Source organism: Dermochelys coriacea, chromosome 2 (assembly GCF_009764565.3).
Source record: "Dermochelys coriacea isolate rDerCor1 chromosome 2, rDerCor1.pri.v4, whole genome shotgun sequence".
In the NCBI taxonomy this organism is placed as follows: domain Eukaryota; kingdom Metazoa; phylum Chordata; order Testudines; family Dermochelyidae; genus Dermochelys; species Dermochelys coriacea.
The window spans coordinates 202,777,965-202,800,899 of record NC_050069.1 but is presented as its reverse complement, the minus strand read 5'-3'; the positions used below and the strand labels follow the sequence as shown (position 1 = coordinate 202,800,899).

General features: G+C 44.2%; 1 protein-coding gene across 1 annotated transcript in view; it reads right to left on the bottom strand.

Moving 5' to 3' along the window:
- Positions 1 to 3,999: 3,999 nt before the first annotated feature.
- EFHB (EF-hand domain family member B) overlaps positions 4,000 to 22,935 on the bottom strand; it is a 40,211-nt gene continuing 21,275 nt past the window's right edge. The window contains exons 6-7 of the mRNA XM_038391519.2: positions 5,019 to 5,114; positions 4,000 to 4,489 (exon numbers count right to left, since the gene is read on the bottom strand). Of these exons, the coding sequence (XP_038247447.2) occupies positions 4,412 to 4,489; positions 5,019 to 5,114 (174 nt within the window). The 3' untranslated portion in view covers positions 4,000 to 4,411. The remainder of the gene's footprint in view (positions 4,490 to 5,018; positions 5,115 to 22,935) is intronic.

Here is a 22,935-nt window from a genome sequence, read left to right as displayed (position 1 = left end):
GCCCTGGCAATTTGGACATCATGGTGGTAATGGGGCAGGTTCTTACCATGGAACGTTGATTCTGGGCCTGGGAAACAAGCACAGACTGGTGGGACCACATAGTGTTGCAGATCTGGGACGATTCACAGTGGCTGCAAAACTTTCACATGCATAAGGGCACTTTCATGGAACTTTGTGACTTGCTTTCCCCTGCCCCGAAGTGCAAGAATACCAAGATCAGAGCAGCCCTCACAGGTGAGAAGCGAGTGGCGATAGCCCTCTGGAAGCTTACAACACCAGATAGCTACTAGTCAGTTGGGAATCAATTTGGAGTGGGTAAATCTACTGTGGGGGTGCTGTGAACCAAGTAGCCAACGCAATCACTGATCTGCTGCTATCAAGGGTAGTGACTCTGGGAAACGTGCAGGTCATAGTGGATGGCTTTGCTGCAATGGGGTTTCCTAAATGTGGTGGGGCGATAGACGGAATGCATGTCCCTATTTTGGGACTGGACCACTTTGGCAGCCAGTACGTAAACCGCAAGTGGTACTTTTCAATGGTGCTGCACTGGTGGATCACAAGGGATGTTTCACCGACATCAACATAGGATGGCCAGGAAAGGTGCATGACGCTTGCATCTTCAGGAACTCTGGTCTGTTTGAACAGCTGCAGGAAGGAACTTAGTTCCCAGACCAGAAAATTACCATTGGGGATGTTGAAATGCCTATAGTTATCCTTGGGGTCCCAGCCTACCCCTTAATGCCATGGCTCATGAAGCTATACACAGGGACCCTGGATAGTAATAAAGAGCAGTTCAACTATAGACTGAGCAAGTACAGAATGGTGGTAGAATGTGCATTTGGACATTTAAAAGCTTGCTGGCGCAGTTTACTGACTAGGTTAGACCTCAGCGAAACCAATATTCCCATTGTTATTGCCGCTTGCCGTGTGCTCCACAATATCTGTGAAAGTAAGGGGGAGACGCTTATGGCGGGGTGGGAGGTTGAGGCAAATCGCCAGGAGGCCGATTACGCACCGCCAGATACCAGGGCGATTAGAAGAGCACAGCTGGGTGCCCTGCACATCAGAGAAGCTTTGAAAACCAGTTTCATGACTGGCCAGGCTACGGTGTGACAGTTCTGATTGTTTCTCCTTGATGAAAACCCGCCCCCTTGGTTGACTCTACTTCCCTGTAAGCCAACTGACCTCCCCCCTTCAATCACCACTTTCAGATGCAATAAAGTCATTATTGTTTCAAAATCACGTATTCTTTATTAATTCATCACACAAATAGGGAGAAAAATCACAAGGTAGCCCGGGAGGAGTGGGTGAGGAGGGAAGCACCGAGTGGGTGGTGGATGAGGGGAGGAGGGAAGGACAAGGCCACAATACAGTTCAAAACTTATTGAATGCCAGCGTTCTGTTGCTTGGGCAATCCTATGGTGTGGAGTGGCTGGGTGCCCGTAGCCTCGCCCCCGTGTTCTTGGGCGTCTGGCTGCGGAGGATATGGAACCTGGGGAGGAGGACAGGTGGTTATACAGGGGCTGCAGCGGCGGTCTGTGCTCCTGCTGCCTTTCCTGCAGCTCCACCAGACGCCTGAGCATCTCAGTTTGCTCCCCCATTAGCCTCAGCATTGCATCCTGCCTCCTCTCAGCCTGCTCCTCCCTCCTCTCATCGCATTCCTGGACTCTGCCATTGTTTGCCCCCATGCATTCTGGTGAGCTCTTTCAGTGCGGGAGGACTGCATGAGCTCTGAGAACATGTCATCACAAGTGCGTTTTTTTCACATTCTAATCTCGCTAGCCTCTGGGACGGAGATGATAGGGGAGCACAGAGACATCTGCAGCTGCGGGAGGAAAAAAAAGGGAGAATAGTATTTAAACAGATACATTTTAGAGAACAAAGGGAAGACTATTTCACACTGAATCAAGCGATTCACATTACATAGCACATGTGCTTCACTCCCGCCCTTGCCGCCACCGTGTGGCTAGTATCAGGGAAGATCCCTCTCAGCCAAACGTGAACAGCTCAGCATGAATGGGCCTCCCCCCACCATGTGGCAAAGGCTTAGAGTATATCCAGGAGAGCTGCATAGAGATGTCCCTGGAGGATTTCTGCTCCATCTCCAGACACGTTAACAGACTTTTCCAGTAGCTATACTGGCCACAAATGCATCCTAAGTCTTCAGGGCAAATTAATTGTCAAACACGCTTGCTTTTAAACCCTGTATTATATTTACAAAGATACACTCACCAGAGGTGCCTTCTCCAACTTCATGGTCTGGGAGCCCGCCTTGGGAGGGTATTGGCTCCAGGGTGATGAACAGTTCCTGGCTGCCGGGGAGAAGGGATTCTCCATTTGCCTGCTGAGCGCTATCTTCAATCTCCTCCTCCTCCACAAAATCCTCATCCCTGTTGTGTGAGACTCCCCCCTTGCAGGTGTCCACGGACAGTGGTGGGGTAGTGGTACGGGCCCCCCCTAGAATTGTATGCAGCTCATCATCGAAGCGGCATGTATGGGGCTCTGACCCAGAGTGACTGTTTGAATCCTTTGCTTTTTGGTAGGCTTGCTTCAGGTCCTTAACTTTCACGCAGCACTGCTGTGTGTCCTTGTTGTAGCCTTGGAGATTTTGGCAAATATATAGGCATTTCATCTTTTGGAACGGAGTTCTGCCTACATGGATTCTTCTCCCCATACAGCGATCAGATCCAGTACCTCCCGTTCAGTCCACGCTAGAGCTCTTTTATGATTCTGGGACTCCATGGTCACCTGTGCTGATGAGCTCTGCATGGTCACCTGTGCTGATCAGCTCATTATGCTGGCCAAATAGGAAATGAAATTCAAAAGTTCCTGGGGCTTTTTCCCGTCTACCTGGCTAGTGCATCTGAGTTGAGAATGGTGTCCAGAGCGGTCACAATGGAGCACTTTGGGATAGCTCCCGGAGGCCAATACCGTCGAATTGCATCCACGCTACCCCAAATTCGACCCAGCGAGGTCGATTTTAGCGCTAAGCCCCTTGCCGGGGAGGAGTACAGAAATCTATTTTAAGAGCCCTTTAAGTCGACAAAATAGGCTTGGTTGTGTGGACAGGTGCAGGGTTAAATCAACCTAACGCTGCTAAATTCGACTTAAACTCGTAGTGTAGACCACGGTTTCAAGTGACATTTTTGTCTGGGCCTCTACATCTATTATGTTAACTTTAGTAAGATCTTGGACTCAATATCTATAGCAGTGAGTTCTACAAGCTACTCTTTCATTGCATAAGAAAGTATTTCATTTAATCAATTATAAATTTGTTTTTGAATAGCTTTGTGTATGTATTCTGAGAAAGGGTAAACAGGAGTCCCTTCCTATTCTTCCTCTCTCTCAACTAAATAATCCTAATCTTTTCATCTTTAGTTTTTAAATTGAAGTCTTTTCATATCTCTATTGTTTCTAAAACCTTTTTGAAATAAAGTGAACAGAACTGAACATAATATTCTAGGACTGGGGCATAATATTGATTTAGAAAAGATTATTATTTTCAATCTCATTTTTTTTATTCATCCTAACATTTTATTTGCAAAGTGAGCAGAGATTTTCATTAAACTGTTGTCACAGGGCACCTCCATCATTACCCAGTGAACCTTGCTGCCTGGCCACAAACGCACACCAGGCTATTTATTACATAACAATACTATACAACACAGACTTATAGCAAGGACTGGCTTCCCTGCAGCCCTGCCTGGCCTGGCTCACACTCTGAGCTTCCTCCTGAGCAATTTTGAGCTGCCCCTTGATCCCTGTTTCCTCCTCTTATATTCTCCCCAGTTACCTTGTTATCCCAGTGATTGTCATCCATGTGCTCATAATCCCCCACCAGAAAGTATGTAATTGCCCTCAACTAGGCCTGCAGGCTTCTCTAAGCTGCAGCAATGTCAGTGATCAGGGTGCTGTTGATAGCTCCCTGTCACAGATGTCCACACTCAGATCTTTTTCTTGTGTGGTTACAATTAGATTTAAAATCCAGAGGAGCATCTCCACAGTTCAGATCATTCTTTCCAATGTGTATTAAAATTAATTGTTGACAAATGAAAGGTATTTGCTATTGATGAACTGAGGGTTAGGCCCCTTTGAAATTCCTCATGATCTTCTCTAGCCTTTTCTAACCTCTATAATTTTGTGTGATCTATAAATTTTGCATCTGAATGTTCATCCATTTTTCCAGATCACATATATTAAATACTGGTTTCTAGTATCATAACCTTGGGTGTATCAGGCTGTTCACCTTTTGCCATGTTGAAAATTGGCTATTTTTCCCCCCCGCTTTGTTTGCTGTCTCAGTCAATACTTTATATCTCAATCCATTATTATTTTATTTCCTTAGTATCCTCTGTGAGGGGCCTCAAAGATTTTTTGTAAATCCAAATAAGTTATGGTAACTAGCTCATCTTTAGCCACCGTTTTGTTGACACCAACAAGGAATTCTAGAAGAGCAGAGGAACGATTTTCCTTTACACAGAAATACTGGCTTTAAAAAAAAAAAAAATCTTAAATCAGACAAATTCATGTTATTTAATTATTCTCAGTATGTAAAAACATTTCAAATATTTATTCAATGGTTTCTGTTTTTGTAAACGAAGACAAGATGGAAAAGTGTTCAGGCTCAATATGTAAATTTTAAACACTTAGACACATTAAGTCATATAATAATATACAGAGAAACAACTGAATTCAATTTATAAGCAAATAACATACCTAGTCCTGTTCCCACTGATATCAGTGGCCCAATTCCAATACTTTAAATGGGGGATAAGAACAGATTCATATATATATATATATATATATATATGCCGTCTCCCACAGTCCTTACAGAAGGACTATAGATTGGATTCTAATTCTGTAAACACAATATATTTAAACATTTGTTCTAGTCAATATCAAAGTTATGGCAGATTTTATTTTAAATAAAATACCACAAAGAATAGAAAACCTCAACTGCATTTTGTGTGTGATGCTTGTATCTCATCCAGTATATTTCTGATGGATTCTACACAGACCTCTTCTCTGTGATGTTTCATGCAGGCCTGCTTCCATACTTCTTCTAAGTTTTGATCTGAAATGCTCACTCCGATGTTATGGAGAATTTGTGCGATCTGTAAAGTAATATGTGATGGAATTAATTTTGGTCAGCATTTGCTTTAATTAATATAGGGACTGATCTTGCATCCATTATTCACATGAGGAATTTTAATTTGTCTAAGAATGAATTTTGCCATTAATGAAGACTACAGGCCAAATCCTGGAGTGCTTAACCAAGCCAACTCCCATTAAAGTTAATACGAGTTTTACCTAAGGAAGGACTTAGGACTGCAAGATTTGGCCCTAAAGGTATAAATTAGGTTAATGCAGTTTAAAGGTTCAGAAAGCAAGCACACAGAGTTCAGGAAATTTATACGTTAAGGTTTCCAAGAATCCTAATAAAACCATGCTACTAATCCATTATCTTTTATTCTTTACATTTATCAACATAAATATTATATTAAAATCTACATTTAACAAGGAAAACATGTCTTGAAAATGCTATGGGCCAGATCCTCAGGTGGTGTACATCAGCATAGCAAGGCTGATTTCAATGAAGCTACCCCAATTTACGCCATCTTAGAATCTAGCCCTACTTATATACAACTAAGATTATTCCATTACACTGGTGTAAAATCAGAGGATCAAGTCCCTTAGTTTTTTGTTAGTTTCTCATATACATATTTACTCTGCGTAACAGATTACATCAAGCTGTGGCGCTGTAGTACTTGCCTAACAGGTAGAGCAGAGTGTCGGTGGAATATTGCCATTCCATATACATTTGTTATTTTTCACTGCTTGTCTTTATTTTAGTATATTTTATTTTGTGCATGTTTCTTTCTTTCACATGATTTTTTCTGATCTTTACTATTATTCTGGGATTTCTCCCCTAACCTTTGTTCAGCCAAGAACTGGCTGCAAGGCAGCTGCACGAGACAGAGTTACTCCTTTATGGATATTGTTTTTCATTCCAGTGGCTTTTTGGTATACCCTCTACCACTTAGTGAGTGGTGGAGTTTCCAGTTTAGTTGCCAACCACCCAGCCTTTGTACTAGCTTGTGATGAATTTGGACTAACAAAGAATGATTTATGGCACAAGGTTTGTTGACTGTACCTCAAGTTTCAATAGCTAATACTGTGCTAGAAGCCATGCACAAGTTCTGCTATCTAGAATCAACTCTATCAGATTTCTTATCTCTAGATAAGAAGCTTAATTTTTGCATAAAAAAAGGCAGCCACCACATTAGGTCAACTAACCAAGCGTGTGTCAGATAACAGGAAACCGACACCGAATGCCAAGATTCAGGTCCACCAGACATGCATTCTGAGCACGCTGCTGTATGGTGGTGAGACTTGGACATCACCTAGAACAGGCATAAAATAAGGCTAAATACCTTCGATACCTGCTGTCTTTGCCATTTTCTAAATATCAAGTGGGAAATCAAGTTTCTGACACCAACCTCCTTGAGAAAGCAAAATTCCCCGAGTCTAATGACGACTCTCAAACATAGATGTCTACGTCGGTTCGGTCATCTGCACTGGATGAATGATAGATGCATTCCAATGATCTCCTGTATGGAGAACTTGTGGATCCTCCAAGGCCATTGGGCCAACCTTCGCTCAGTTTCAAGGACACTTACAAGAGGGACTTAAATTCTCAACATGGATGCTGCAAGCTAAGAAGATGCAGCTAGCAACAGGCTACATTGGAGGGCTGCGCTGCACCAGGCAGTCAAAATGGCTGCAGAGAGGTGACTGAGACACAGGAAAGTGAAGAGGAAAGCACAACAGACCTCAAATGCTAGTCATATGCTGGGTTCATCCTCTAGCCCTGCGCCTTATGCCAGCACTATTTGTGCCAAGGTCTGTCACTCAAGAATTGGACTTTTTAGCCAGTCATGATGCTGCAGCATGGCACATAGTAACTCAACTACTTCGGTGCTTATACCATTGTCTCTCTCAATAGAGAGATGCAATATTATTAATTCACATTAATCTGCCAAATTAACCTCTAAAACACAAATGGATCAGCATTGCCACCTCCTCCAATCCACTGGGTCACTTACAAATGAAGGGGTGTTATAAATACATAGCACCAGATACTGAGCAAAGTAAACCTTTGTAGCTCCATCAACACTAACGGTTCAATTCCAATTTATACTAGCTAAAAATCCAGCTCATAGTTTGTACATAATCCTAAATGAATATTAAATCATTCATTAATTGTATGTCCACAACATTTATACTTTTAATTGCACCCCTTATTGATAAAAACAGACTAAATCTTATTTTTCTTACAATCTCATTGAAGTCAATGGGATGACTCATGGGCTAAAGATGAACAAGATAAATCCTTAATCTTTAACAGTCATAGCTTCCTACACTAAAAAAAATACTACAATGTCATTTAAGTATACTGTTCCAGGATACCTTTATCAACAGCCCCATAGGGATTATAAAACATTACGAGTCCCATTAGCCCAGTTTAAAACTACTACATGTACCCAGTGGTGAGCTGGAGCAGGTTCACACCGGTTCACTGAAACCGGTTGTTAAATTTAGAAGCCCTTTTAGAACTGGTTGTCCGTCGCAAGACAACTGGTTCATAAAGGGCTTCTAAATTTAACAACTGGCCAAAAGTGACACTTTAGGCGTCGACTCCATGGGTGCTCTGGGGCTGGGGTGGTCTGCTCTCCGCCAGGCCCCAGCTCAACTCACCTCTGCTCCGCCTCCTCCCCTGAACGCACTGCCCCACTCTGCTTCTCAGCCCTCCCCCCCCAGTTTCCCCATGAATCAGCTGTTCGTGCAGGAAGCCGGGGGGGGGAGCCAGCAGGGGGGCTGAGAAGCAAGCGGTGGCTTCGCGCTCAGGCCCAGGGAGGTGGAGGTAAGCTGGGGCGGGTAGCGGTTCCCCTGCTTGCCCCCCGGATTATCTGCTGCGGCGTGGGCAGCCCTCCTCTCGCCCCCCCACCCCAGCTCACCTCCACTCTGCCTCCGCGGGCCTCAGCGCAAAGCCGCCGCTTGCTTCTCAGCTCCCCCCCCCCCGGCTTCCCGCGCGAACAGCTGATTCGCGGGAAACCGGGGGGGGGGGGGCTGAGAAGCAGAGTGGGGCAGCACGTTCAGGGGAGGAGGCAGAGGCGGAGTGGAGGTGAGCTGGGGCCAGGCCTGGGGCGGGGAGCTGCTGATGGGGGCTCTGCACCCACCAAATTCTCCCCGTGGGTGCTCCAGCCCCAGAGCACCGACGGAGTCAGCGCCTAAGGTGCCACTTTTGATGTGATCAGTGGGGGGAGTGGCGCTCCCCCCCACAGCTACACTACCCTGCCCCTAGGAGCCAGAGGGACCTGCTGGATGCTTCCCAGGAGCCGCCCTAGGTAAGTCCCCCTGGCTCTTAGGGGCGGGCACCCGCTACGGTGGCCCACCAGACCTTCCTGCCTAGTTCCTGGGGCAGTCAGGGGACAAGGGTGGATGGGGAAGGAGTCCTGGGGGGGGCCTGCCATCAAGGAACGTGGGGGGTTGGATGGGGCAGAAGTCCCGGGAGCGGGCCACGATCCCCTCGTGGGGTGAGGAGGGAACCGGTTGTTAAGATTTTGGCAGCTCATCACTGCATGTACCTCTATAATGGGTCATTATGTAGCCTGAGAGCTTCATTTTCAAAAGTCATAGTATAAAAATTTATAAAAATTAAATGTGAAAAAATATACCAACAGATATAAAATGCTCACTTGACAAATTCACAAATCATCAAGGATCAGTTTATCTGACTCATCTGCCACATTCACAGTCTCTCTTTTATGCATGTTTATTGTCCAAACTTAGGTCAAATCAACAAAAACCACAGTTCCTCAACTCACTCTGGGATATAGCTCACAAGAGATTTTCCTTCTTTACTTCTCAGGGACTTCTGCCTCCTGTCCTTGGGACTCTAGTAGGCCTAGTTCTCCCAGGCAGGCTCCCTATTCCCAAGGAGCAGGCAGAGCAAGCCCTCTCTGGCTCTTTCCTGACTAGCTCTCATCAAGGCTCCCTCTCACCAAGTCTCACTCTCTCTTTAAGATCAGGTGCCCCCTTTTAAAGCTTGAAGTATCACCCTGTGACACTTCACCCCCCACACGCCCCCCATTAAGGCCTTGCCCACTCCTAAGGAAAACCTTAAAAACCCAACCTTCCTCCAGGACCCCCACCCCAAAGTAGACCCCAAACACCACCATACCAAAACAAAACCTATTTTACATACAACACTCCAGATAAAGTCCTACATATCCCTCCCCTCTCCCCCCGCCACAAGTCCTTAAAACAGTCCCTGCAGGAACATGTCTCTAGCTCCATGCCACTCCGGGTCCTCTGTAGTGTGGCCAGCCTTACAGTCCATACCCTCCGCCTTTATCCAAAATTCCGCCTTACTTCAAGCTGCTTTTAGGTTTCCCTCCAAAATTATTCCACTGCTCCTCAGGGAAAATTTGTTAGTCTCTAAGGTGCCACAAGTACTCCTTTTCTTTTTGCTCTTACATCCTAGTAGCCTTCCTCCCAGAGGCCCACCAGAGTTCCTCCATGTCATCCTCAATCACTGCCCTCTTCTTTCTCCTAGCTGCCAGCGTCATAGAGGATTCTTTGCCTGGTGTCTTCCCTGAACCTTTATAAGCTGAAGGGGGTTAACAGTCATCCTCCCATCCCACATTATCACTGGAGGCAAAGTCTGCATCCCCCCTCAGGAGATCATTTAACCTCCATATTCATCTCAACCTTGCCCCAGCTTGTCTCTGATCATATTCTGCTCCTCCAGTTTTCTCACACCCTCTACTGCCTGGGTCAGATGAGTAATTGTAGGCCCTCCCTCCCCACCATTATTGCCATATCCAGTTTCCCAACAGCCTCTGTATTGGTGCTGTGGGACACCCACTCCCTTTTTAGCTCCTTGCACATTTTACTACCACAGCAGACTATTCTGGGTTTATCCAATTTTGGAGTCCCCTTCTTTTCTCTGGCTGCAACTTTTTCCCCTATGAGGGCAGTGCCTTTTAAATGTCCTGCTGTCCCATAGGCACAGCCTACCAGCCCTGTCCTTGCTTTAGCATGAGGCAGAATATCAGCCAGAGTCCCTACAGTATCTTTTGCATCTGCTGCACAGAGTCACCCTTGCCATCATTGTTTCTGTAGGAGCAGGACCTCTCAATGTGGCCTTCCCACCCACACGCATAGCTTGCTCTCAACTGGGACTCAAGCCTCCTGGCCCATAAACATCTTTTCTTTCCTGGTACCTGCCACTATTAAGAGTTTCCCTTTGCAGAATCTCCCATCATGTACTGCTGTTGCTTCTCTACTGTCTCCGCCCATCTCTGCATGTCCAGCGACATCTCTTGATGTCTCTTTTGGTTCACCAGACTCTGCAGGAGGACTAGTTAGGTTTGTTGCCTTTGATTTGCCACTTCCCAGAACTGAAGCAGGAAGCCTGGCAGTTGCTGCTATTCCATACACCAGTTAAAGAGGGTAAACATTCCAGGGCTGAAGAGGACCTCATGGCCTTTTGGCTCCCTCTTGTCCCTCTTCCTTTAAAAAACAAACAAACAAAAACCACCCATTCAGGACCGGCCTCACTCTCCCCTTGTATCAGTGCCCATTCAAATTGCCCGAATTCTCCACCATGTGTAACAAGGCAGGGCTTTTCCACAGCACGTGAAGGAGTCACTACCATGCCAATAGTCTCTCTTACGCGGTTTAATTGACAAAACTTAAGTCAAATCAATGAAAAAACAATTCCTCAACTAACCTGGGCTACAGCTCCCAGTCATTTCCCCCCTTTTAGTTCTCAGGTTCCTTCTGCCTCTCCTCTCAGGGGACTCTGGCAGTCTTCCTGCTCCTGTTTCCCTGCCTCCCCACCCAGTAGATTGGCAACTCTAACTCTCCAGGGATTCATATTCCCAGGGAACAGGCAGTGACAGCCCCATGCTACTCTCTCTGCCCCTTTCCTGATTGGCAGTCAGCCTGTCTCACCCAGCTACTCCCTCACCAGGTCTCTCTAAGCCCAGGTGCCCTCTTTTAAAGCTCAACAGGGGTCAGCTGAACCAACGGTCACAGGTGCATTGGCCCTGCTTACTCTTAAAGAGCCAGTGTCACCCTTTGACATCTTCCCATCTTGAAAACCATCCCAGGCACAAAATCTGCTCACCTACCCTTTACTGTAATGGTCATATTGATATTGAATAAGTGAATGACATCTTATTTGCCAATCAAAATAAACTCATTCACTCTAAGGGCCTGATCTGTAGCCCAATGAAAACTCTCATTGACTCCAAAGGGCACTGGAACAGGCTCTGATCCAGGAAAGCACTAAAGCACATGCTTAAGTCCCAATGTGTTCAATAAAGTTAAACACGTGCTTACGAGCTTTCCTGAATAGGAATCCTTTTTTCAATTGGGGCGTAGTGAGAACAATTTTTCAGTATGATCTTAATCTATACTATTTTATTGGTTAGTAATCCTGGATCCACTTTGATTTCTTGTAATGAAGGCTAGAATTGTGGATCATACTGTGTAACTCCTCATTGATTTCAATAGGGCTTTTTGCTCAAAAACAGATGGAATGATACAGTCCCAGATTTTTAAATTATAATTTCATTAGGCATTACGTGTTTGAGAAAAAATAATTTTCAATATCAAAATAAATTAAAAATTAAACAGAATTACTGAAATATGCAATGCACTGCATGAGTTCAGGATATTTAATGCTCTATTGCTGTCTACTATGTTCTGCATAAACTGGATAGTCTATAATGAAGATTGACATTTCAGACTACATTATAACTTCAGAGAACAGTTTTGTCTAATGCATGCTAAGTATAATGGGCTTATCAATGAAGCATAAATTCTATTTGCTGTTACCTATATTCTGTGTACATGGATTTCCTGCTTCAGACAGATTATAAAATGTTAATATGCTCATGCGCATGTAATTCTGAGGAATTCTGACAAGTCATCTTTTATATCTGAGGCCTCTAATTAGCAGTATACCTTACTGTAAAATACCTAACCACGCTCCAAGTGCACTTTCAAGCATGACTGAATACTTTATATAACCAGGGCTGGGTTAACCTTTTGTGGGCCCTGGCACCAAACATATTTGTGGGCCCCATGTAGTTGTTGTGGGCTCCAAGTGTGGGCCTGGTGTGGCAGTGCACATAGTATAGTGCCATAGTATACCTGGTCCTGAATCTCAGAGACATTTTTTATTTTGATCACACACCTCTGCATGACTATATTCATTGCCATACACAGATCCCTCAGATCCCAGTTTTTCTCATTAAGCTGTATATCCTTGTGGGTTTATCAGTGTCCACAGTGAGCAGTAATTTCACAGTGATCAGGGGAAACTCCCCCACAGATTCCTAATCTCCTTCCTCATTCAGACCTTCTATAGCCATGAATCATAGAATATCAGGGTTGGAAGGGACCTCAGGAGGTCATCTAGTCCAACCCCCTGCTCAAAGCAGCCCCAATCCCCAACTAAATCATCCCAGCCAGGGCTTTGTCAAGCCGGGCCTTAAAAACCTCTAAGGATGGAGATTCCACCACCTCCCTAGATAACCCATTCCAGTGCTTCACTATCCTCCTAGTGAAATAGTTTTTCCTACTATCCAACCTAGACCTCCCCCACCGCAACTTGAGACCATTGCTTCTTGTTCTGTCATCTGCTACCACTGAGAACAGTCTAGATCCATCCTCTTTGGAACCCCCTTTCAGGTAGTTGAAAGCAGCTATCAAATCCCCCCTCATTCTTCTCTTCCGCAGACTAAACAATCCCAGTTCCCTCAGCCTCTCCTCATAAATCATGTGTTCCAGTCCCCTAATCATTTTTGTTGCCCTCCACTGGACATTTTCCAATTTTTCCACATCCTTTTTGTAGTGTGGGGCCCAAAACTGGACACAGTACTCCAGATGAGGCCTCACCAATGTCGAATAGAGGGGAACGATCACGTCCCTCGATCTGCTGGCAATGCCCCTACTTATACATCCCAAAATGCCATTGGCCTTCTTGGCAACAACAGCACATTGACGACTCATATCCAGCTTCTCGTCCACTGTAACCCCCAGGTCCTTTTCTGCAGAACTGCTGCCTAGCCATTCAGTCCTTAGTCTGTAGAGGTGCATGGGAGTCTTCCGTCCTAAGTGCAGGACTCTGCACCTGTCCTTGTTGAACCTAATCAGATTTCTTTTGGCCCAATCCTCTAATTTGTCTAGGTTCTTCTGTACCCTATCCCTACCCTCCAGCATATCTACCTCTCCTCCCAGTTTAGTGTCATCTGCAAACTTGCTGAGGGTGCAATCCACATCATCCTCCAGATCATTAATGAAGATATTGAACAAAACCAGCCCCAGGACCGACCTTTAGGGCACTCCGCTTGATACCGGCTGCCAACTAGACATGGAGCCATTGATCACTACCCGTTGAGCCTGACAATCTAGCTAGCTTTCTATCAACCTTATAGTCCATTCATCCAGCCATACTTCTTTAACTTGCTGGCCAGAATACTGTGGGAGACTATGTCAAAAGCTTTGCTAAAGTCAAGGAACAACATGTCCACTGCTTTCCCCTCATCCACAGAGCCAGTTATCTCGTCATAGAAGGCAATTAGATTAATCAGACACGACTTGCCCTTGGTGAATCCATGCTGACTGTTCCTGATCACTTTCCTCACCTCTAAGTGCTTCATGTCTCCAGTACTACCCTATGTCACCACTCACTGTATGTGGTTCTGGTCTCAGCTCAATAAAGTTTCACAGCCAGCAGATACCTGATCAATTCTGACAAATCCCTCCCTCAGCGCCCATCCTGCCATTTGAGCAAGCCACTTGCAAAGACCATTTCCCCAAAGTGAGGACTTAGCCCCTGGGAACTGGAAGTCACCAGCCTTTCTCCGTCTGCTCCCTTCTACATGCTAGTCTACTACCTGGTCACCACCACCTCTCCCCATGCTTGTTTCCCTTCTACTTTGGACATGCTCTCTAGCCAGATGGGGCTATTCTCCCCCTGCAAGCCTGATCTGCTTCCTCTTTCCCTACTCCCCTTGACATTCCTTTCCTACAGGTGACCTCTGTTCTTTGAGGTTAACTCCAATTTCTTTATCCGCTCCTAGCTTAATGGCCCCCAGTAGTCACAGAGCCACCTGCAGCTTCTCTGGCTACAGCCATGGGGCCAATTGCCAGAGGTCAGCCTTGGATAGCTGCAGCTGCTAGCAAGGGAGGGGTGGCAATTCCAAGGCTGAGCATGCTTGAACCTTGCAATGGCGGCACTAGGGGTTCTAAATCCTCAACGCTGGCCCTAGGCAGCTGCAGACTCTGGAGTTAGGCGCTTCCCTCCTCTAGTCTAGACCATGGCTTTAAGTACCTGAGATGCCCATCACCTGCAGCAGAGACCACCAATTCCCACACACTCCTCAGCTTGCACATAATCATGCAGAAAGTGCAGCCTGAATGATTCTGGAGGCTAGGGTGCCAGGAGGTTCCCATACATGAGCAGCAGCTCTGCAATAAACTCAGATGGCCCCCCTCCGCTGTGGGACCAGGACCCTATGAAGACAGTGGAGTTATCCTGTATATAACCAGTTCTGTCCAAAGCTTTTTGAAGTAAGTGGGAGTCTTTTCATTGTCTTTAATGGGCTGCGTATAGAAGCAAAGGACCCCCATTCTATACTGCACTGGTTTACTAGTGTAACAGGAAGGTCTCACATTACCTAATGAATAAGCAACACCTCCTACAGCACCTAATTTTTTCTAAGAGGCCTCCTGTCCAATTACTAAATGTAAACCTAAAAATATCAGGTAGTATGGTTACAAAAGCCAGGCACTTCTGAATTCAGCAGGAATTTTGAATGTACAGAGAACACAGACAGGACTGGTTCCCATGTGGTTACAGAACTGCAATCAAGTGGAACAATTTTCAGCTTGTGTAATTGGAGGATATCTGATCCATATTGTAAGACTGTCCTATATAAATGAGGAAAAGTTGAGGTGCCTTTGTTATTCTTTTCTTCCACTCTTCATTTCTGTGGGGAATTTGCCAATGCAATATCACTGTCTTCTTTTTAAACAAACAAAACTAAAAAAAAAAAAATGGCAATGGCTGTTGAAAATAGAAATTCCAGTCCTAGTTAGCACTGGGAAGACCCTAGCATTTGTTGCTCAATTTTATCCTACTTTTTCTAGAGCAAATTACAGTGGATCAGTATATCTGATTTGGGAGAAATGAAGTAATAGCTGCCCAAATTGAGCTTGAGTACTCCTGAATTTTGAGGGTATTCAAATCTGGAAGGCATGTGCTAGATTCCCTTTCTGAACATTGGATAAATCTGGAAAGGAAAAGTCAATTTCTGCTTCCATGGCTCAGAAGTGGAAATCTTCCTGAGTGCCTGGTACTGTACCTAAAGCTGCCCAGGTCCTCTAGTAGAGCCTCCCCTCAAGTACTTTTCATTTTAACTTCTCCTGGTGGGATCCACATACCTCCTGAGCTAGGCTTCAGATAGAGAGGTGCACTGTCCATTCATTCCACCCAGTTCCTTCTCTGGGGGCTGCCAGGCAAAGTCACACCACACACCCCTAATCCAGGCTGGGGAAGTCTTCTGAGGGTGATATCTGGGCCATCCCCTTCTAGCAGCCAGCTCTCCATTCACAGCAAGCTGCGGCGCATGGAGTCTCAGCTTCCCCCCTCCCTTTCCTGTTGATAGCTGCTAAGGGAATGCTGGAAAATGTAGTTCCTTCCCTGCTCCAGGGCTGGCTCTCTAGGCAGGGAGCTGGCCAAGGAACTATAGCTCCCTGGGCCCCTTGAGTTCTCAGCTCCCACGCTGGATCCCTGCAGCTCCGAGGCTCTGCTTCTGCAGCGCTGCGAGAGGAGAGGAAGCGAGTGTTATGAGGCCCTTTCTGAGCTTGGGCCCGGCGCTATTGAGCCATTGACGCCATGGTAAATCCGGTACAGTTATAATAAAATGACCAAGGGAGGGAAGGAGGTTGTCAAGTCCCCTTTTTTCACTTTAGATTTGAATTTTATGTTTTGAATTAGTATTACCTTAGAACTTTAATAGGCATCTGTTTAAAGTAATAAAATCAGCTCTTAATTTTTAACATTGCTGGCATTAGAAAATACAAGAAAAGAAGTATTCAGTAATAAAACAGCACCAGATATTATAGAAGAAATAATAGAAGATACACAAGTCATTGATAAATTAGATATACACACTGAGATGTTAAAGTGTGGGTGAGAGAGGGATGGGAGTCCTACCAGAATTAATTATTTTCTCTCATTTCTCATTGCCAGGACAAATATGTAAATAAAAAATGTCTGAGTTCCTTCATACCCTTTGCATTAAATGTGAGGAATTCATTAAAAATGCTGAAACATATTAATATATTTTCAAAAATAACTAGCCTATTCCAATCACTTGGTTTTATAAAACACATACAACATATCCTATCACAACAAGTTCCTGCCCCATTCCTCTGCAGGTGCAAGAGACCCAAAACACAGCTGAACTTACTTACTTATTCAGTGGAACCCAAGTGAATCTGCCACCTCTGTTTTCTCTTCTCCCTTTTTCCCCTACTACCCTCTTTCACCTAGATTTTTTGTTCTGACAGCGGCAGATAGAAGCACCATGTTTGGTAGCAGAAGAGTTTACACCTTTATCCAGCTGCAGGGTGAATCTGAAGAGTTGACTGGACAATCTGAGTCATTTTCCTCCATGGCCAGTGTGACACTGGCAGACCAGGTGCCAGCTCATGCAAAGCTCCCTCGGCCTCAACAGAATATTGGCCAATACATGTCTGGCTCACCTATGTGTTAATATTGTTAAAATAGAGGTTAAGTTTATAAGAATGTTTAGTGTTTAGACTTTATGAAATGCTTGTAGGATGCTGCATATAGTAATCTCACTTATAACACCTGTATCCCATGTTATAAGGTTAAACTGAGTGGTTTGCATTGTAAACCTCTGTAACTGTGTAACTCACCAAACATGAAATGTAAAATGCTGGCTTCCTACAAAAGGGCTTAGGTTCTGCCCACCAAGAAGGCCCACTGAAGCCAAATGAGCTATTGTGAAGCGACAAAGAACAAAGACTTTGTTAATTGAATTTCTCCTTCTTGCCCTACCACGAAGAACTCATCCATCAGCTCAAACTCTTGGAGGAAGGGAATAAAAATCCCCAACAAAAAGAAACTGGATCTTTATGCTGCTGCTGAGGGGCAAATACTTTAAGCATAAGCAAGGGATCCCCAATTGCTTAGCTGGGTTAGCCATAGAGGAGATACAGAGCTTGCATATTACAGCAGCTTCTATTACCTTTTGGAACCTAAGACTGTAATTCGTGTGTGTATGTTTACCTATTTTAACCTTGTAAATAATTCTCATTTCTTTTTCTTTAGTTAATAAATCTTTAGTTAATTTATTATAGGATACAAGCACTGTCTTTGTTGTAAGATCTAAATGCATTTGACTTGGGGTAAGTGACTGGTCCTTTTGGACTGGGAGTAACCTGAGTATTGTGATTTTTAGTATAACGGATCATCTGTCACAAAGGCAAGCTTATATTGGTGGCAGGATAGATCGGGGTACCCAACGGGACTATCTGTAACTCCATGTTAAGGCTGTTACAGTGCTTCTGGAGTTCACACTTGATAAATGGTTGGTGAAATCTAAGCATAGAACTCACAACCAATTTGGACTATATGCTCTGCTTCTTAACAGTCTGCCCTGAGGTTGATGCGCCCACTCTTGAGTTACTCCAGATGGCTTGACAGCCACCTCCTTGTGCAAAGTGCCTCTATATCTGTTGCTGATGCCAATGTTCCTGTCAGTAAGTCTGCCACTGAGAGGTGTATTACCAAGTAGCAAGTGAGAACATAGCTTATTTATGGTAGAAGGCCAAGAATTACTCTTATTTATCCTTATTATTATTTACAGTGTAGTGCCTGTCCCCATGGCAGAATGCACAGGTAAAGGCAGACCCACCAAGCCCAAGCACCTTCAGGGAAACACTGCAAAAGGGCATTGCACTTCTCAGGAAGGCCTCTGGGAGATGGGTGCCATGCTCGGAGCTGCTCTTTTATTTCAATAGGTGTGAGGCAACTAGGTGCTTTTGAAAATCCCGCTAGGTGCCTGAATACCTTTAAAAATTCTAGCCCTAAGCCTCTTTTCAAGCCTTCTCTTCCTTATCTGGCAATCACAAGACTAGGTTGTTTTGGATACACAGGCTGTTCAGCTTTAGCCTGATTAAATCAGTTTTTGCCATATTTTGGCTTATTGTAAATCTGATCATTCCAAACACCAATTGTTCAATCTTCAGTCAGAGTCAGACAAGTATCATTTATTCTACTTATTGATTACTGTAATTATCTTTTTCCCCATCTGTCTTGGGTGTCCTTACTCTAATACTTAGGGATTGTCTACACTGGCACTTTACAGTGCTGCAACTTTTTCCACTCGGGGTGTGAAACAATAGCCCCTTGAACACTGCAAGTTTCAGCGCTGTAAAGTGCCAGTGTAGACAGTGCTCCCAGCGCTGGTGGCTATTCCCCTCATGGAGGTGGTTTTTTTTTTTTTTTTTATAGTGCTGGGAGAGCTCTCTATGCTGCAACTAAACAGCCATCTTAAAACACTGCTGTGGTCAGCGCTTTAACGTTGCTAGTGAAGACATGCCCTTAGAGTGAAACCTGTAGCAAGATTGTGCTGTTTGAATATTTAAGATAAATTTTTTTAAAAAAATTATGAAGAGCCCAATCTTATCATTGGCAGTCAATGAGAATTTTTCTAGAATGCAACTATAAGGACTTTATAATTACAGTTTCAAATTTCTTTTAGTATTACTATTCCATGTAGACTTGTATTAAAAAGTCAACAGCTGTTTTTAAACAAGATGCCCTATCATTTAAAAAACAATGCAGAAAGCACTATTTTTGCTTATCTAAAAAGTCCAACAGCCAAGTGAAAAGTGCATATATATCTGAAATGCTTCTTCAGGATTTCAGAATTGCAGTCAAGATTATTAACAAATCATTAAGATAAACTACAAACAAAGGTGAGAGTACATGAACCGGATCTTCAGCTGGTATAAAAGTGTAGCTCCATTGTGTTCTACCCCAGAAGTGACTTCACTGGTGCTATGATGATTTACACAAGCTGAGGATCTGGCCCTGTATCTGTAATTTAAGGCAAAAAAAATTTTTTCGCTTTCTTTTTTTTTCTTTTCTTTTTTTTTATTTGGTAAAATAAGCATTACAAACCTAGGCAATTCAGAGTTAAGGTTAAACTTAAAGGTAAACAATGGACATGTACAATTAAAGCACCCACAGCTTTAATTCTTCTCTGTACCACCAGTCTCTACTTTTCCTTTCTTTTTAAACTTTTCTAAATCTTACACAAATGCTTGTGACGGATGCTTTGCCTTCTTCAGTGTGATATGGGTTATTTAGGAGCAAGGACCTTCTTATGGCTTTAAGAAGTTCTCAACTACATCTTTGTCTGTATTCTCTCCCCTCGTCCTCTCTTTGTAATCTTTTTATTAATCTTTTTTTCAAAATGTTTTTTTTTTAGAAGTCTGCATTCCATGACAGAAGAAATCAGAAATTTTTTGAAGACACGATGGCCCTGATTCAGAAAAGCACTTAAGTATTTAAGTGGTTTGCTGAATTGGGACCTATACAGTACTTAATTTGTAACAAAAGAGGTGTCGGGGCTCCAGAAATTAGGTGCCAGGGCATAACCAATTTTTTTTTACTTTCATAACTGATGCAGCAAGCCCAGAGGTGCCGGGACTATGAACTGCCAAGATTAGAGGTGCAGGGACTCAGTCCTTGTGAGCGCTAGCATAAATTAAGCAATGGATTTATGTTGGATCATATTAAAGAAGTTCTGTATTAAAATCACAAATGAGTTTGGATTCCCCATAGTTTAAATTCCAGGGTATTACTAATTAAAAGGTTTCTTGGTTTTTGATACTGTTTCTCTCCCTCTATGTGTGAAACTTGCAAGCTGCTAATTGTGTTAGTACATTCTAAGACAGAGTCTGTTCTCAAAGCAATTCTGTGTAACAATAGCTACTCACACAGAGAGACTCAAAGCAATACTCTGTAACAACAGAAACAGCACCCAGAGACTTCCCGCCCTTTTGTTGTATTCATCTCACTTTGTTAACAATTGTGATTAAAATAGAGATAGAGGATGTATGGGGATGGATGCTTGGTGTGGATAATAACTGAATGATCAGGGAAGTGCCAGCCTAAGAATCCAGTGTCCATCGGCTGAAGAAGGTGTCAAGTGGAAATAACCAGATGACCTCCGGAGGGCAGATTGGAATCCACCCAACAGCCTCAAGAATGGGAGAACCAAAGAACAAGATAACATCTGGTAGCACAGAGCCATCAGGAATGTGCTATCTGCTGACTGATTCAGCAACAGCATGATGAAGCAATTCCCATAGACTGGCATAGGAAGAAATTTCTATAAAAATGGACTCTAGAAAGTGAGAACTTTGGGGTCTGATTCAGCAAACCAACTTCCAGGAGCATCTGATGTGCATCTGACAAGGCCCCTGCTCCCTCCTCATGTCCAGGCCACCGGGCTAGTGGCTTGGCATGAGCAACTCTAAGGCTGGTAACTATGATAACAACCTTGCAGAACATGTGTATGTGTATGAATGAATGTGTGAATAAATAGGAGATTGAATGGAATGTTATAGCTATAACTAACTGCTTACTGAAAAAAGAAAAGGAGTACTTGTGGCACCTTAGAGACTAACACATTTAGTAGAGCATAAGCTTTCGTGAGCTACAGCTCACTTCATCGGATGCATTTGGTGGAAAAAACAGAGGAGAGATTTATATACACACACAGAGAACATGAAACAATGGGTTTATCATACACACTGTAAGGAGAGTGATCACTTAAGATAAGCCATCACCAGCAGCAGGGAGGGGGAAGGAGGAAAACCTTTCATGGTGACAAGCAAGGTAGGCTAATTCCAGCAGTTAACAAGAATATCAGAGGAACAGTGGGGGGTGGGGTGGGAGGGAGAAATACCATGGGGAAATAGTTTTACTTTGTGTAATGACTCATCCATTCCCAGTCTCTATTCAAGCCTAAATTAACCTGGGGTATTCTATCTGCTACCCAAGATCCATAAACCTGGAAATCCTGGACGCCCCATCATCTCAGGCATTGGCACCCTGACAGCAGGATTGTCTGGCTATGTAGACTCCCTCCTCAGGCCCTTCGTTACCAGCACTCCCAGCTATCTTTGAGACACCACTGACTTCCTGAGGAAACTACAGTCCATTGTGGCACCTTAGAGACTAACAAATTTATTAGAGCATAAGCTTTCGTGAGCTACAGCTCACTTCATCGGATGCATTTGGTGGAAAAAACAGAGGAGAGATTTATATACACACACACAGAGAACATGAAACAATGGGTTTATCATACACACTGTAAGGAGAGTGATCACTTAAGATAAGCCATCACCAACAGCAGGGGGGGGGAAGGAGGAAAACCTTTCATGGTGACAAGCAGGTAGGCTAATTCCAGCAGTTAACAAGAACACCATACAAAGCAAAGCTGCAGCGATTAGCAAAAGATCTTCTAAAGCAGTTCCAAGTAAAGAATATCAGAGGAACAGTGGGGGGTGGGGTGGGAGGAAGAAATACCATGGGGAAATAGTTTTACTTTGTGTAATGACTCATCCATTCCCAGTCTCTATTCAAGCCTAAGTTAATTGTATCCAGTTTGCAAATTAATTCCAATTCAGCAGTCTCTCGTTGGAGTCTGTTTTTGAAGCTTTTTTGATGAAGTATAGCCACTCTTAGGTCTGTGATCGAGTGACCAGAGAGATTGAAGTGTTCTCCAACTGGTTTTTGAATGTTATAATTCTTGACGTCTGATTTGTGTCCATTCATTCTTTTACGTAGAGACTGTCCAGTTTGGCCAATGTACATGGCAGAGGGGCATTGCTGGCACATGATGGCATATATCACATTGGTAGATGCGCAGGTGAACGAGCCTCTGATAGCGTGGCTGATGTGATTAGGTCCTATGATGGTATCCCCTGAATAGATATGTGGACAGAGTTGGCAACGGGCTTTGTTGCAAGGATAGGTTCCTGGGTTAGTGGTTCTGTTGTGTGGTGTGTGGTTGCTGGTGAGTATTTGCTTCAGATTGGGGGGCTGTCTGTAAGCAAGGACTGGTCTGTCTCCCAAGATCTGAGAGAGCGATGGCTCGTCCTTCAGGATAGGTTGTAGATCCTTGATGATGCGTTGGAGGGGTTTTAGTTGGGGGCTGAAGGTGATGGCTAGTGACGTTCTGTTGTTTTCTTTGTTGGGCCTGTCCTGTAGTAGGTGACTTCTGGGTACTCTTCTGGCTCTGTCAATCTGTTTCTTCACTTCAGCAGGTGGGTACTGTAGTTGTAGGAATGCATGATAGAGATCTTGTAGGTGTTTGTCTCTGTCTGAGGGGTTGGAGCAAATGCGGTTATATCGTAGCACTTGGCTGTAGACAATGGATCGAGTGGTATGATCTGGATGAAAGCTAGAGGCATGTAGGTAGGAATAGCGATCAGTAGGTTTCCGATATAGGGTGGTGTTTATGTGACCATCGCTTATTAGCACCGTAGTGTCCAGGAAGTGGATCTCTTGTGTGGACTGGTCCAGGCTGAGGTTGATGGTGGGATGGAAATTGTTGAAATCATGGTGGAATTCCTCAAGAGCTTCTTTTCCATGGGTCCAGATGATGAAGATGTCATCAATGTAGCGCAAGTAGAGTAGGGGCATTAGGGGACGAGAGCTGAGGAAGCGTTGTTCTAAGTCAGCCATAAAAATGTTGGCATACTGTGGGGCCATGCGGGTACCCATCGCAGTGCCGCTGATTT